The 16713-nt window shown below is 42.6% G+C and overlaps 1 protein-coding gene across 2 annotated transcripts in view; it reads right to left on the reverse strand.

The window, feature by feature from the left end:
- map3k2 (mitogen-activated protein kinase kinase kinase 2) overlaps positions 1 to 16713 on the reverse strand; it is a 114308-nt gene that overhangs the window by 73768 nt on the left and 23827 nt on the right. For both annotated transcript variants that reach the window (XM_078552733.1, XM_078552734.1), the window contains exons 2-3: positions 9615 to 9688; positions 8863 to 8981 (exon numbers count right to left, since the gene is read on the reverse strand). In XM_078552733.1, coding sequence (XP_078408859.1) covers positions 8863 to 8981; positions 9615 to 9618 — 123 coding nt within the window. In that variant the 5' untranslated portion in view covers positions 9619 to 9688. The remainder of the gene's footprint in view (positions 1 to 8862; positions 8982 to 9614; positions 9689 to 16713) is intronic.

The following is a 16713-nucleotide window of genomic DNA, read 5'->3' on the forward strand; positions in this document are numbered from 1 at the left end:
GTGTGATGGACTACGACCTCACACTGTACCTTTCATATATATATATATATATACACACACACATACATACACTCTTGTTATTTCTAAATTTTAAAACTGGACCTTGGCTGAACAAGGTCCTTAGAACAGCTGAACCTATGTCCATGACCCCAGAATAAAAAAGCCACTTTACAGTTTCAGGGAAACTCACACCTCTATCTCTGAGGAGCCAGGAATGATCACCTGGGTAGTGGACAGCCCAACTTCAAAAGAGAACTATACAAATGGCATTTGCATCCGATAACCCAGGCATGCCAGTAGGAGACAGAGGGTCTGCTAAGACAAAAGGCCCAAACAGTTATTTCAACTCATATAATGGCTGGGACGTTGAGCAGTCTTTGAGACCCAGATGAATTCCAGATAATGGATACACATCCTTTGTTGAAGGCCTGGTGGAGAGGTGGAAGGGGGTGGGGGTCATGTGACCTAGGCCTCTGATTTGTGGAACTGGTAATATTGCCTTGCTGAATTGTACACTCAGTCTGCTCTCTAACATCTGACTAGCAGCCACACAGAAAGGAACTCTACTCAGGTTTAACACCTGGTCCCATCTACACTGCTTCTGTTGGAACTTCTGTATCATCACCTACAAGTCTGATTCATCTCTGTGTGCCTCTCATCTTGTGAAATAAACACCACCAGAAAAGTGAAATAATACAGCATCAGTTTTCAGACTGCCGACCTCTGTGAAGGAATACCTACTGGACTTTGATTCTGGACTCTGGAATTCCTGTGAAACAATATTTATTTTCTCTGTGGTTTCTGTACTGTAAAACTTTTTTTCCTCTATCCCTCTCTTTACTGCCTGAGTGTGGAGAGACATTGCGAACCCTCCTTCCCACATCTGAGCCTATGCAAATAAACTAACCCTTTGAGTTCATCTTATCTCGAGTTTGTTGTGGGGTCATTCACGGAAAATCGGATCGCACAAAAAGTCACGGGGTTGGGAAATATGCCACCATTTATAAAGAGGGAAACAAAACAAAAGCACCTTTCTATTTTTGGACAAGCACTTAGAGGAGGAATTAGTGTTGTTTAAATTAACCCCCCTCCTGCCCGTGACAGAAATTGGGAGCTCAAGTCCAGGAACACCCACTTGATTTTGACCAAAGTCCAACTTTAAGACACAAGCCAAATCTGATATAAAATAGTCAATTGGAAGCCAAAAGGAAAAACTCGGTGAAGGGAACAAATTTGAAAACGCAGCAAATTCCTTATTCTCTAACACTACGAAAATGGCAACTTTCAATGCCCAGAGGTAGGTCAAGGATGGAGATCTGAACAGTGAAACATTAGCATCTCTTAACATAGAGCAACTGAAATCTGTAGCAAGGGAGGTACAGTTAAAATTACCCAGTGGGGTGAAGAGAAGCAAACTGATCCAGTTGTTGGTAGAATATTTGGATCTCCCATATCCAACACAGCAGGTAGAGGAAGAGCAAAACTATGACTCAGAATCCCCTCCCCTAGCAAAATTCAAGCTGGGAAAGCTCAGAACGCAGCTAGAATTTCAGATGGGAGGGCGGGGAGGGAGTGAGTGAGCGAGAGAGAAAGGGAAGAGAGAGCGCAAGAAAGGGAACAGGAGAGGGAATGAGAGGCTCAGAAGAGAACAGGAAAGGGAGAAAGAATTCCAGCTCCAAAAATTGGAAATGGAACTAGCAGCTCAAAGGGAGAGAGACACCAGACAGCTGGAAGCTGTAATGGAAAATCTCTCCCTATCCAGTAGCACTGTCATGAAGCTATTAATGTATATAATATTATTGGAAAATATTCTTCTTTTAAAATAGAGGGTTAGTCTGTGGATGTGGTTTACCTGGATTAAAGCCAGCTAGTCTGAGTCCTTTAATGTGCACTAGTTTTGATATGTAAGAGAGATAGCGTGCACTTGCACTTTTTGAATAGAGCATTCAAGAAGTGGGGTGAAAACTACCACCTAGCTAGCAGATACCAAGCAATAGGTTTATATTACTAATAAAATTGGTACTATTCAAGGGGTTTTATTGTTAGATAGGTTTAGTTCAGAGGCTGGTGATACAGTGAGAATTTACATTCAATTGGCTGTGCTAGGTATAACTTCAGCAGTGTTGTGCGTGTAGAGGAGAGGCAATGAGAGATCATAAGCAGCTATAAGCCTCCAACTATCTTCACAGGAACCAAAGTGAAAAGAACCTCATTTTGAATTTGAATGGTGAAAATGCTTTGCCAGGTGTCTGCTTAAAGTCTATGGGTTGTTGTTGCCTTAGTGGAGATTAGTTTGGGAATTTGTTAAAAGTTATGATAGTAGTAATTTGTAGCCATGTGTAGATATATATATATATATATATTAACCTATGTAAATTGATAAAATGTTCTATTTAGTTTAATGTGAAACCTCGAGAACTTGTTTCACCCCTCTCCTAACTATACTCAGTTCTGCTGAAGGGTCATGAGGACTCGAAACGTCAACTCTTTTCTTCTCCGCCGATGCTGCCAGACCTGCTGAGTTTTTCCAGGTAATTCTGTTTTTGTTCTCGAGAACTTGTGGTCTGATTCCTGAATTTAGAATCTCATCTCAAACATAACACTTAAAATTATAGGTTATGACAGTTGTTTAAAGTTTCCCTCTGGGATTTTTAAATAACTCAGCTTTACCAACTGCTTGGTCATAACAAGCACCCCCTATCTCCCGACATCAGAACCACTCTCTGAGGCCCTCAAGTATGTTAGATTCATTCCTAAATTTGAAGAGAGTGACACGGAGTCATTTTTTGCCATTTTTGAGAAAGTAGCAGGACAGTTAAAATGGTCAGTTATCTGGACATTTTTAATTCAAGGGCAGCTCTCAGGGAGAGCCCAAGAGGTATACTCCATGCTGCCTCCTGATGTGTCCATGAATTATGAGCAGGCCAAGGCTGCCATCCTAAGTGCCTACGAGTTAGTCCCAGAGGCATAGCGCTAGCAATTTCGGAATGCTCGTAAGAAGCCCACACAAGAGGGGTGAGGGATCAAGCTTGGGTAGAGGTAGCAATTCAAGGTGTAGAGTCAAGACAGGAGAGCAAAATAGTAATATGAGAAATGAGGGTCAGAGAATGGCAGGAAGGGACAGAGGGAAAAAACCTAAGAATACATCAATAGTCAAGACTAGACGTTACTAAGGTAACAAAAAGACAAAACTGAAGGTTCTCTATCTGAATACACATAGCATTCATGAAGTAAATGAATTGATAGCCCACACTGAAGTAAATAAATATGATCTGATGGCAATTACAGAGACGTAGCTGCAGAATGACCAAGATTGGGTCTTCAACATTATGGGGTACATGACATTCAAGAAGAATAGGAAGCTAGTTAAAGGTGGAGGGGTAGCATTGTTAATCAAAGAGGGCATTTGTGCAATAGTTAGAGATGACCTTGGTTCAGGGGATCAGGATGTGGAATCACTTTGGGTGGAGATGAAGAATAATAGGGGGAAAAAGTCACTAATGGGAGTGGTCGACAGGCCTCCTAACATAGCCACAGTGTAGGACAAAGTATTCAAGAGAAAATATTGTGAGCTTGTGATAAAGGGGCAGCAATAACCATGGGTGATTTTAATCTAACATAAACTGGAAAAATCAGATTGGCAATAGTAGCCTGGATGAGGAGTTCTTAGAATGCTTTCGAGATAGTTTCTTAGAACAGCATGTTCTGGAATGAACCAGAGAGCAGGTTATATTAGACTTGGTATTAATGATCTCAGAGTAAAGCACCGCTGGTAGCAGCAACCACAATATGATTGAATTTTACATCCAGTTTGAAAGGGAGAAGAGTGGGTCGAAGACTAGTATCTTAAGCTTAAATAAGGGCAACTATGTGGGGATGAAAGCTGAGCTAGCTGAAGTGAACTGGGAAACTAGGCTAGAGGATAGATCAATACAGAAGCAAGTGGCAGACATTTAATGGGATTTTTCAGAATATTCAAAATAAGTATATTCCTACTGTAAAGAAAAATTCTAAGGGGAGGACCCACCATCCGTGTCAACTATGAAGGAAAGCATCAAGCTTAAGGAAAAAGTATACAACTCCGCAAAGTTAAGTGGCAGGAGACGATTGGACAGAATATAAAGAGCGGCAGAGAATGGCTAAAAGGTTAATCATGAGAAAGAAATTAGAGTATGAGAGGAAGCTAGCTAGAAATGTAAAAACGGATAGCAAGTTTCTACAGGTACTTAAAAAGGAAATGAGTGAGTGGTGGTTCCCTAGAGAGTGACAGTGGGGGGTTAATAGTGGTTAACAAGGAAATGGCGGAAGAAATGAACAAATATTTTGTTTCTGTGCACACTATAAAGGATACAAAAAACATTCCAGTAATAGCTGCAAATCAGGGGGTGAACGGGAGAAAGGACCTTGGTGAAATTGAAATCACTAGGGAAATGGTACTGAGCAAATTGATGGAGCTGCAGGCTTCACTGGCTGGGCCAGCATTTATTGCCCTTCTCTAGTTGCCCTTGAGAAGGTGGTGGTGAGCTGCCTTCTTGAACTGCTGCAGTCCATGTGGTGTAGGTACACACAGTGCTCTTAGGAAGGGAGTTCCAGGATTTTGACCCATGACACTGAAGGAATGGCGATATATTTCCAAGTCAGGATGGTGAGTGACTTGGAGGGGAACCGCCAGGTGGTGCTGTTCCCATCTATCTACTGCCCTTGTCCTTCTGGTGGTAGTGGTCGTGGGTTTGGAAGGTGCTGTCTAAGGAGCCTTGGTGAATTCTTGCAGTGCATCTTGTAGATGGTACGCACACTGCTGCTACTGTGTGTTGGTGGTGGAGGGAGTGAATGTTTGTGGATGTGGTGCCAATCAAGCGGACTGCTTTGTCCTGGATGGTGTCCAGCTTCTTCAGTGTTGTGGGAGCTGCAGGGAAGTGGGGAGTATTCCATCACACTCCTGACTTGTGCCTTGTAGATGGTGGACAGGCTTTGGGAAGTCAGGAGGTGAGTTACTCGTCACAGGATTCCTAGCCTCTGGCCTGCTCTTGTAGCCACAGTATTTGTATGGCTAGTCCAGTTCAGTTTCTGGTCAATGGTAACCCCCCAGGATGTTGATAGTGGGTTATTCAGTGATGGTGATGCCATTGAACATCGAGGGGCAATGGTTGGATTCTCTCTAGTTGGAGAAGGTCATTGCCTGGCATTTGTGTGGCGTGATTGTTGCTTGCCATTTGTCAGCCCAAGCCTGGATATTTGGACATGGACTGCTTCAGTATCCGACGAGTCGCAAATGGTGCTGAACACTGTGCAATCATCAGTGAACATCCCAACTTCTGACCTTATGGTAGAAGGAACGTCATTGATGCAGTAGCTGAAGATGTTTGGATCTAGGACAAGGCCCTGAGTAACTCCTGCAGTGATGTTCTGGAGTTGAGATGACTGACCTCCAACAACCACAGCCATCTTCCTTTGTGCTAGGTATGGCTCCAACCAGCAGAGAGTTTTTCCACGATTCCCATTGGCTCCAGTTTTGCTAGGGCTCCTTGATGCCACACTTGGTCAAATGCTGCCTTGGTGTCAAGGGCAGTCACTCTCACCTCAATTCGGGTGTTCAGCTCTTTTGTCCATGTTTGAACCAAGGCTGTAATGAGGCCAGGAGCTGAGTGGCCCTGTGGAACCCAAACTGGGCATCAGTGAGCAGGTTATTGCTAAGCAAGTGCCACATGATAGCATTATTGATGACCCCTTCCATTAATTTACTGATGATCAATAGTAGACTGATGGGGCAGTAATTGGCCAGGTTGGATTTGTCCTGCCTTTTGTGTACAGGACATGCCTGGGCAATTTTCCACATAGCCAGGTAAATGCCAGTGTTGTTGCTGTACTGGAACAGCTTGGCTAGGGGAATGACAAGTTCTGGAGCACAAGTCTTCAGTACTATTGTCGGAATATTGTCAGGGCCCATAGCCTTTGCAGCATCCAGTGCCTTCAGCCATTTCTTGATGTCACGTGGAGTGAATCCAATTGGCTGAAGACTGACATCTATGATGCTGGGGACCTCTGGGGAGGCCGAGATGGATCATCCACGTGGCACTTCTGGCTGAAGATTGTTACAAATGCTTCAGCCTTAACTTTTGCACTGATCTGATTCTGCTGCTGCTCATGGCCCACAGCGCCTCATGGATTCCCAGTCTCGGGTTGCTAGATCTGTTCGAAATCTACCCCATTTAGCACGGTGGTAGTGTCACACAACACGATAGAGGGTATACCCAATATGAAGCCGGGACTTTGTGTCCACAATGACAGTGTGGTGGTCACTCCTACTGATACTGTCATGGACAGATGCGTCTGCGGCAGGCAGGTGGGTGAGGATGAAGTCAAGTGTGTTTTTCTCTCTTGTTGGTTCCCTCACCACCTGCCGCAGTCCCATCTAGCAGCTATGTCCTTTAGGACTCAGCCAGCTGAGTCAGTAGTGGTGCTACCGAGCCACTCTTAGTGATGGACATTGAAGTCCCCAACCCAGAGTACATTAACCCTCAGCCTTCTCAACTAAAGGGAAGGTAAACCAACAACAGGAACAACGGTGAAGTTTTCTGATATTGCCGAATTAGGAGGCATGGCAAACTATGAACAAATCATGAGATAGCAGAATTTATCCATCTTAATGGTTGTGAAACAGTGAGGGGCCACCTCATGCTTACCTCTGCTTGAGTAGTTAGAAGGCAGATACAGTTTAATACAGCGAAACGCCAGTCATCACAGATTTTTTTTATTCTTTCATGGGAAGTGGGCATTGCTGGCTAGGCCAGCATTTTTATTCCCCATCCCTAATTGTCCTTGAGAAGGTGGTGCTGAGCCACCTTCTTGAACAGTTGCAGTTCATGTGACACAAAGCTGGGTGGGAGGGTGAGCTGTGAGGAGGATGCAGAGATGCTTCATTGTGATTTGGTCAAGCTGAGTGAGTGGGAAAATGTATGGCAGATGCAGTATAATGTGGATAAATGTGAGGTTATCCACTTTGGTAGCAAAAACAGGAAGGCAGATTATCTGAATGGTTAAAAATTGAGAGGGGTGAATGCGCAACGAGACCTGGGTGTCCTCATACACCAATCGCTGAAGGTAAGCATGCAGGTGCAGCAGGCAGTAAATAAGGTAAATGGTATGTTGGCCTTCATAGCCAGAGGATTCGAGTACAGGAGCAGGGATGTCTTGCTGCAATTATACAGGGCCTTGGTGAGACCACACCTGGAATATTGTGTGCAGTTTTGGTCTCCTTATCTGAGGAAGGGTGTTCTTGCTATAGAGGGAGTGGAGCGAAGGTTTACCAGACTGATTCCCGGGATGGCGGGACTGACATATGAGGAGAGATTGAGTCGCTTAGGATTATATTCGCTGGAGTTCAGAAGAATGAGGGGGGATCTCTTAGAAACCTACAAAATTCTAACAGGACTAGACAAGGTAGATGCAGGAAGGATGTTTCCGATGGTGGGGGAGTCCAGAACCAGGGGTCAGTCTGAGGATATTGGGTAGACCATTTAGAACTGAGATGAGGAGAAATTTCTTCACCCAGAGTGTGGTGAGCCTGCGGAATTCGCTACCACATAAAGTAGTTGAGGCCAAAACATTGTATGTTTTCAAGAAGGAGTTGGATATAGCTCTTGGGGCGAAAGGGATCAAAGGATATCAGAGAAAGTGGGAGCAGGCTATTGAGTTAGATGATCAGCCATGATCATAATGAATGGCGGAGCAGTCTCGAAGGGCCAAATGGCCTATTCCTGCTCCTATTTTCTACGTAGGTTTCTATGTATGTGGTGTAGGTATACCCACAGTGCTGTTCGGAAGGGAGTTCCAGGATTTTGACCCAGGATTTGAGTGGTACAGGCAGTGAAACTGAGAGATCTAGGGTTACAGAAATATAAGTCCCTTAAAAGGTGGGATACAAAGGCCCAATAAAGAGCCCAATGAGATCCTGAGTTTTTATACAGAGGGCCATTGAATATAAAAGCAAGGAAGGTGTGTGGAAGATGCACAAAGAATAAGGTGGCACATCACAGACATTTCATTACAGGAAGAAAATTAGAACCATGGACATCATCAAGGGAGAGGTTAGATTCACAAATGAAAGCTTGAAAACTTAAGCTTTTTCTATGTCAACAGCTAAGGCTCCAGGAGAATTTATAGGTGGTTTTCATCATTATGAACAGCTTTGAGAGAGCTAATAGTGAACATCTGGCGAATCAGAAAAGGGCAGGGTAAGGCAATTCTCTTTCCCCCACCATAATACATGAGTGCTTTACCACAAATGGCTATTCCAGGCAGAGACTACAACAGAATTTGAAAAGCAATATAAAAGGATGCAAAACCAGGGCCAGCATCGAAACAGGCACAATGAATCAAAGTTCTGTCTGTGCTGCACATTCTATGGTTATAACCTAGGGTTTTATTTAGAGAGTATGCTTTGAATTCTGCAACATTACATCAATATACAACACAGAAACAGGCCAATCGGTCCAACTGGGCTGTGCTGGTGTTTACGTTCCACATGAGCCTTCTCCCACTCCTCTTAATCTATCCCAGCAACATATCCTTCTGCTCCGCTCTTCCTCATGCGTTTATCTAGTTACTCCTTAAATGCATCTATACGATTCACTTCAATTACACTGTGAAGTAACAAGTTCCACAGTAAAGAAGTTTCTCCTGAATTCCTTATTGGAATTATCAGTGACTGTTTTAGTTTTTGAATTCACACAAGTGGAAAGGCTGAAGTATAGAGCTGATTGCTCCTACAATCCATGACAGACCTGCGAAGTGATTCATTAGAAGGCACTAGGCAAGAATATTAGACAAGCTTGTGATAATGGCGCTCTGCTTCGCACATACCTGATTACTGGACGACGAGGTCTTAGGTTTCCCAGTATCGTGTAATGGGAGGAGAGGTCGACTAGCCATATGGAGCACAGCCAGATCTTGCATGATGGAGTGAAGAGCTTGCTGCTCATCTACAGAAACAAATCGGATTTCAAAATAGTGAAAGTCATCTTCAGCGCTATCATCGCTTTGTCAGCACAGTTACACTGCGTCTTATTGGTCCTCCCTTAAGTGTAAAGTCTTTCTGGATGAATTTCCTACCTAATCTTCACTTGGCAATTTAAAAATAACATCAGCTAGTTTTTAAACACTTTGACAGCACAAACAAATTATCAAGATCAGCACATCAATCCTCATCTATGCACCAAAATCAGTTTCAATTCAAAAGCTCTTCATCAACATTGAGCTTATGCATATCTCAAATATACTTCTGTCCAAATCTAGTGATGCCTGTCCATTACTTTTTCTTAAACAGCATGTACCCAGTAATATGATAGCTCACATCAGACAGGTAGTTTAAGATGTATATGAGGTTTGCTTGCACGGCAATACTGCAGATCATTAGATTCTTCATCTCTGCTCTAGGCTGCCGTCATCTCGAAATTCTTGTACACAAGGCAAGTACTTTTCTTTCTTGTTAGGTCATCTCAGGGCAATATTTCCAGCCCCAGCCTGGTTCTACTAGCTCCTTTCTAAATGTCCTCCTCGCCAATAAAAATCCACCCTCTTTGACAAGAAAAAATAGCAACAAGCACTTGACTCACCCATACTGGCAGCAAGGTAGCCAATTGGACTTTTAACGGACAGGTGATTCTCCCATCAATAGTCTGGATTTTACCTAAAACATAAAATGAAAACAAAATCTGGCAATTTTAGTTTTGCATTCAAGAATATCAAACAGCACAATAAACCCCCTAATTGCCTCACCACCACCCACCTATATCCCAATTTATTTCATTTAGAATCTGTACAGTCAATTAACAGTTAACTTTCATTCCATCAAATTGTATCAAGGTCCCAGAGGTGAAAGGCTAGAGTCTATCCTCAATTCTCAAAGACTGAATGAGCACTTGGCATGTCATAACATCTAAGGCTATGGGCCAAGTGCTGGTAAATGGGGTTAGATAGGTAGTTCAGGTGTTTCTCATGTGTCGGTGCAGACTCAATGGGCCTCTTCTGCAATGTGAGATTCTATGACTTGGATATTTCAATTGTCTGAATGGGAATAGGGATGAGACATCTCAAAAGGGCAGAACTGGTTTGCTCAGCACCAGGTCAGGTCAGACCATTTCCAAAGGCATATTGTCTCAAGTTATCACTATTTATCCAGGACACATGCCAATTCAGTTGGTTCCCAAGCTGAGCACAATCAAGAGTTTGGGAAATAACCTCCCATTCTATGTGAGTAGTATGGTTTTTGTGTCACTTCCAATTTGTACCAGTCCTTGCAGGATCAGAATCCCCTGCAACTGGGAAAATTATAGAATATGAAAATCTCAAAAACTGACCGACATAAGAGCTGTAAAATAAAAGCCAAACCTCAGCACAAACACACAGAGGCAGTCTATGCAGTATGGGGTTAATTCTAAACATCACAACAGAACTGATGCAATTCAGAGGCTGGAAAGGAGAGCATTATCACAACAATGGTGCAAGGTAACTGCTTTTGCCTGATGTAGTTAAATGACTGAATCATAAAAAGCGGTACAGGACAGCTGCCATGACATAACCCAATTAAGAAATTGGGAATTCCATTAGCATAACAGCCCCAGACAATAGCCACCACACAGCACCATTCACTCCTGTCAAGGAAGGAGCAAAAGCATCGACATGCCCATCACCTTTGGAGCAAGAGAACCCGCGCCATGGGGCGGGGTCCATTGTCTCCTGTTGTAGAAATAACGTGAGAACTGGGTGTGAAAACATAAACCACTGGAAAAACTCATATATACGAGAACTGGGTATGCCGACAGCCTTGTCTAGATCAGAGCATGGAATAAACTGAAGGATTACAAGGCGCTAAACACCGGGCAATTCAGCAGGATGGCAACAGGAGATGTGTCTGTGATACCTGCCACGTGGATTATTATAAAGGAACACGAAACGGAGCAAGGGGCTGCAGGCAGGAGAGTCAGGAACGGTCGGCTCTGTCTTCCTCTCCACAGATGCTGTCAGGCCTGCTAGGTTTTTCCAGCAATTTTTGTTTTTGTTTCAGGAACAGTCTACCTGACTCAGGCTACAAATCAACATTAGATGCACCAGCCGGGCTGCGGATTGCGAGTATCCCAGCCGAATTGTTGAGATATTGGTTGTGGAAGGGTTTGGGACTAAGGCATAGCATTGTGCCCATAATTCTAGTAAGGGTTTTAGCAAGTCCTGGTGACTTTGCTGGGTGAACTAGGAACCAAGGTCATATCACGGAAAGGTCAGCTGGCAAATGGGGGTGTCCACCTCAGCTAATCGCAGAAGGGTTTGAACTGAGGCTAGCTCATTTAAATTTTGTGTAACTTTGTGTTTGTGTTGTCTGAACTAGATTAGATGTATCTGTATTAGGGACTTAGTGAACTTAATAAAATATTAATCTTTGGTTGAGCCAAACCCTGTATCTATGGGGAAAGAGTGGGGGGTGGGGGGGGGAGTGGGACTAATTGGATAGCCCCTTCAAAATGCCAGTGCTGACACAATGGACTACATGGCCTCCTTTTGAATGATTGTGTGTGACCTGATCAACACTCTTCAAAATGGTTCCAAATAGACTCCCCAATTTGAAGATGACACCCTAATGCCTTTGAAATAGTAGCTTGAGCCCAGTGATCCTAAATAACTGTTAAACTCAAATGGAGCTGCCAAATGTTTTAAGCTAATTTAGGATATGACTGTGAGTAAAGCTGGCTTTTTAACCCCTTATGTATATGACATAAGCACACAGCAAGCTCAGGAAAACTTCACCACTTTGTTGGTTGCATTTTCAGATACCTCGAAGACAGTGAATGACATCTGCATTTATCATCTGAACTCGCTCAATAGTGCCAAGTCACAGCAGACTTAGTTAAACCATACATGCTAAAGCACACTGGCAAATGAGGTTAAGGGATAGATCAATAGAGGTGCAGTGGCAGACATTTAAAGGGATGCTTCAGAACACACAGAATAGATACATTCCAATGAGAAAGAAAAATTCAAGGTGAGGGCCGGTTATCTGTGGTTAACGAAAAGTGAAACACAGAATCAAGCTTAAAGAAAAAGCTTATAATGACACAAAGATAGGTGGAAGGTCAGAAGATTGGACAGAATATAAAAAGCAGCAAAAGAATGATAAAAAGATTAATAAGGAGGGATAAAATAGAGTACGAGAGAAAGCTAGCTAGAAATATAAAGATGGATAGTAAGAGTTTCTATAGATATTTAAATAAGAAAAGAGTTAACAAAGTGACAGTTGGTCCCATAGGAAATTAATCTGGGGAATTAATAATGGAAAATAAGGAGATGGCTGATGAATTGAACCAGTATTTTGCATTGGTCTTCACTAAAGAGGATACAAGTAACATCCCAGAAATAGCTGTAAATCAGAAAATGAAAGGGAGGGAGGAACTCAACAAAAATACAATCACCAGAGCAGAGCAAATTGTTGGAGCTGCAGGCTGGCAAGTCTATGGATCCGGATGGATTTCATCCTATGGTCTTAAAAGTGGCTAGGGAGATAGATGATGTGTTGGATTTAATTTTCCAAAATTTCCTAGGTTCCATTAAATTGGAAAATAGCGAATCTAACTCCTTTAATCAAAAAGGGAGGAAGACAGAAAGCAGGAAGCTACAGGCCAGTTAGCTTAATATAAGGAAATTGTTAGAAGCTATTATTAAAGATGTTATGGCAAGGCATTTAGAAAAAAATCAAGGCAAGCAGGCAGAGTCAACATGGTTTTGTGAAAGAGAAATCATGTTTAATCAATTTATTGGAGCTCTTTGAAGGAGTCACATGCTGTGAATGAACGGGAACTGGTGGATGTACCGTACTTAGGTTTCCAGAAGCCTTTGGATAAGGTGCCACACCAAAGGTTACTGCAGAAAATAAAAGCTCAGTAGTGCAGAACTTGAGTATTGCTGATAAAAAAAAGAGACTTTTTTGTCAAAACTTTTCATCTTGCATTCATCAGGACAATTTGTAAGAAAATGCCAATGTCAGGGAAATGCATATTTATACTGTTTGAGAAGACTGGTTGGCAAGTGATCTCTAATTGGTAAAGATGTTGCCATGGAGAATGCACCAGTTGATTGTGACTGACAGTTAACTGCCGAGCATTGTTTGAAATTTAAACTAGGCAGCTTGATTCTGATTGGTCAAGATATTGCCCTGGGGAATGGGCCAGTGAAAGGCTGTCACTTATTTTGTTTAGCTAAAACAAGCACAATGTCTGTACATGTTCTTTCTGCCTGCAAAGAACAGGGCCCTGTGTATTAATATATGCTGCTTCCTGTAGACGCAAATATGCCACACTGTGAGCCCAACTGACAATCTTAAATTGGTTGTAAGCGTAATTCTCAGCACATTGAGGATTAATTAGCAAATGTTGTCCAATTGTGGAATCACATCTAATGTTGGACACTGTGTTTTGAGTTTTGCAGGCACGGCTGGTTGGGCACCATGCCTGTTACGAACAGCGGAAGGGACATGCTGTTTGATATGACCCGCCTGTCTTCGGGGCGTATGCCCTACATACCTAGCATCACACTGGCACTCAAACACATTACTCATTTGTGAGATAGGCAGAAAGCCTTTTTGGCTTGATGGCAGCATCTTGTTAGTGACAAACACCACTCGTGTTGTTACTACATAGTAGCAGCGTCAAACAGCTAGCTTCACCTGTTGCTCTCATTTTTGAGACACCTTCCCCCTCCAGGGTAATCCGAGGTAGGCTGGGTATTTTTCGGGGCCCAAAGTGATGGCCTTGGGTCCGTTCATAAGTGCAATTTGTTGATATAGTTACGCTTGTTAAGGATGACTATTCCTGTCCCTTTGTCAGGTTTACTGATGTGTATGTCCAGGTTGGTCTTAAGGCCTCGCAACACTAAGACGTTTGCGTTGCATGTATCAGACAGGTCATTCGAAATCCCGCAATACGCATGCACTAACTAGATCAGCTAGGCACATTTTCAAGGATTCAGCGTCTTCAGTGGATGCTGGTTTGTGAAAGGACAGTTGGGAGTAGAGGAGTTCAAACTCAGCTAATAACTCTTCCCGTTTGATTTGGGATGAAGGCACACCAAAATTGAAACCATGCACAAGAACAAACTCCTTGCTTTCTGAAGGTACATGGTCAGAGAGACTTGTCATGTGTTTAGCGACATCAATAATTGCTTTGCTAAACTACTTCCGCTTAAGTGAGTTTATGGTGCGGATGTGTCTCAAATGGGTACTGTTTATGATGGGATCATCTATTGAAGCAATATAGCAGCATGAACAGATCAATCGAGAAATGAAAGAAATGTGCACACCTCAGACCAAGCACAGTGTGGGGGAAAAGCATAAATAGTAACCCTATTACCAATCCGTTCAATCTCATCTCGCATAAATGTTCAATCGATCGTGGGACTGTGTCTCACTTTAGCATTATCGATATGTTTGGAAATGAAAACTGACACAACCATGGGTTTAATAGGCACTTGGAGAAATTCAATCGATAGCTTACCTGCCCTTAACCGACCTGTATGTCGCACTATGTTGTTGACATCCTGAATTTGGTCTTTGTTGTACCTCTGTCTCAGGTATACAAATAGTCATTTGGTAGTACAGAACTTGAGCATTGCTAAAAACAAGAGATTTTTTGTCGAAGCTTTTCGTCTTGTCATGGACCGTACCTATCCAGCCGTGCTTGCAAAACTCAAAACACACACTGGCCAACATTAGATGTGATTCCACAATTGGACAACATTTGCTAATAATCCTCAGTGGGCTAAGAATTACGCTAACAATCGATTTAAGATTGTCAGTTGGGCTCACAGTATGGTTCATTTGCATGTACTGGAAGCTACATATATTAATACACAGGGCCCTGTTCTTTGCAGACAGAAAGAACATGTACACACAATGCACCTGTTTCAGCTAAACAAAATAAGTGACAGCCATTCGCTGACTCATTCCCCAGGGCAATGTCTTGACCAGAGTCAAGCTGCCTGGTTTAAATTTCAAACAATGCTTGGCAGTTAACTGTCAGTCACAATCAACTGGTGCATTTCCCATGGCAACACATCTATCAGAATCCACTTGCCAACCAATCAGCACTCTTTTGTCATACAGTATAAATATGTTGTTTCCCCTGACATTGGTATTTTCTTGCGAATTGTCCTGATGAGTGCAAGACAAAAAGCTTTGACAAAAAAAATCTCTTTTTTCAGCAATAATCAAAATAAAAGCTCATGGTGTAGGGGGTAACATATTGGCATGGATAGAAGATTGGCTGACTAACAGGAAACAGGAGGCATAAGGTGGGTCTTTTTCTGGTTAGCAGGATATAATGAATGATGTGCCACAGGGCTCAGTGCTGGGGCCTCCCCTTTTTACAATTTATATTTACAATGACTTGGATGAAGTGACTGAAGGTATGGTTGCTAAATTTGCTGGTGACACAAAGATAGGTAGGAAAATAAGTTGTGAAGGGGACATAAGGAGGCTACAAAGGGACATAGATAGGTTCAGTGAGTGGGCAAAGATCTGGCAAATGAATTATAATGTGGGCAAATGCGAAACTGGCCTTTTTGGCAGGAAGAATATAAAAGAAGCTTATTATCTAAATAAAGAGATTTCAGATCTCTGAGGTGCAGAAGGATCTGTGTGTCCTCGTGCATCAATCGCAAAAGGCTAGTTTACAGGTACAGCAAGTAATTAGGAAAGCTAATAGAATGCTATGGTTTATTGCACGGTGAACTGAATACAGAAGTAGGGAGGTTATGCTTCAGTTATACAGAGCATTGGTGTGACCACATCTGGAGTACTGTGTAAAGTATTGGTTTCCTTATTTAAGGAAGGATGTAAATGCGTTAGAAGCAGTTCAGAGGTTTACTAGACTAATGCCAGGAATGGGTGGGCCATCTTATGAGGAAAGGTTAGACAGGTTAGGCTTGTATCCACTGGAGTTTAGAAGAATAAGAGGCCACTTGACTGAGACTTTTTAAGATCCTGAGGGGTCTTGACAGGATTGATGTGAAGAGAATGTTTCCTCTTGTGGGAGAATCTAGTAGTAGGGGCCATTGTTTAAATATGAGGAGGAGAAATTTTTCTCAGAGGGCCAAGAGTCTTTGGAACTCTCTTCCTCAAAAGGCAGTGCAAGCAGAGCTAGGTAGATTCTTGATAAGCAAGGGGGTAAAAGGTTATCGGGGTGGGCAGAATGTGAAGTTGAGGTTACAATTAGATCAGTAATGATCTCGTTGAATGGTGGAGCAGGCTGGTGGGGCCAAGTGGCCTACTCCTGCTCCTAATTCATATGATCGTATGTTTTCAGTTTGCACTTTTTGGATAATTTCCCAAGAATTTCACAGCAATCATTTGATTTTTCATAAAAAGGTATAAAATAAGAAAAAAGCTCAATAAAAGCCAGAGAAAAAGTTACCGATTACATAGCTCTGAGCACAAACCATATCATTTCGAGCACTCTCTGACTTTGCAAATGTTTCAAATTTCTCGCTCCTGTGATTATCAAGTAATTGTGAGTAACCGTGACTGTACTCAAGAGGGCACAATTATTACAAGGGCATGACAGGGAAGAGAAGGAAGGGTCTTAAAACTCAGACAATAAAAATGCAATATAAGCATTTTTTTTAAAAAAAGGATGCTGAGAGAAACTGAGACCTGAGAGGGGGGAAGGACAA

Source organism: Cetorhinus maximus, chromosome 11 (assembly GCF_964194155.1).
Source record: "Cetorhinus maximus chromosome 11, sCetMax3.hap1.1, whole genome shotgun sequence".
Taxonomy (NCBI): domain Eukaryota; kingdom Metazoa; phylum Chordata; class Chondrichthyes; order Lamniformes; family Cetorhinidae; genus Cetorhinus; species Cetorhinus maximus.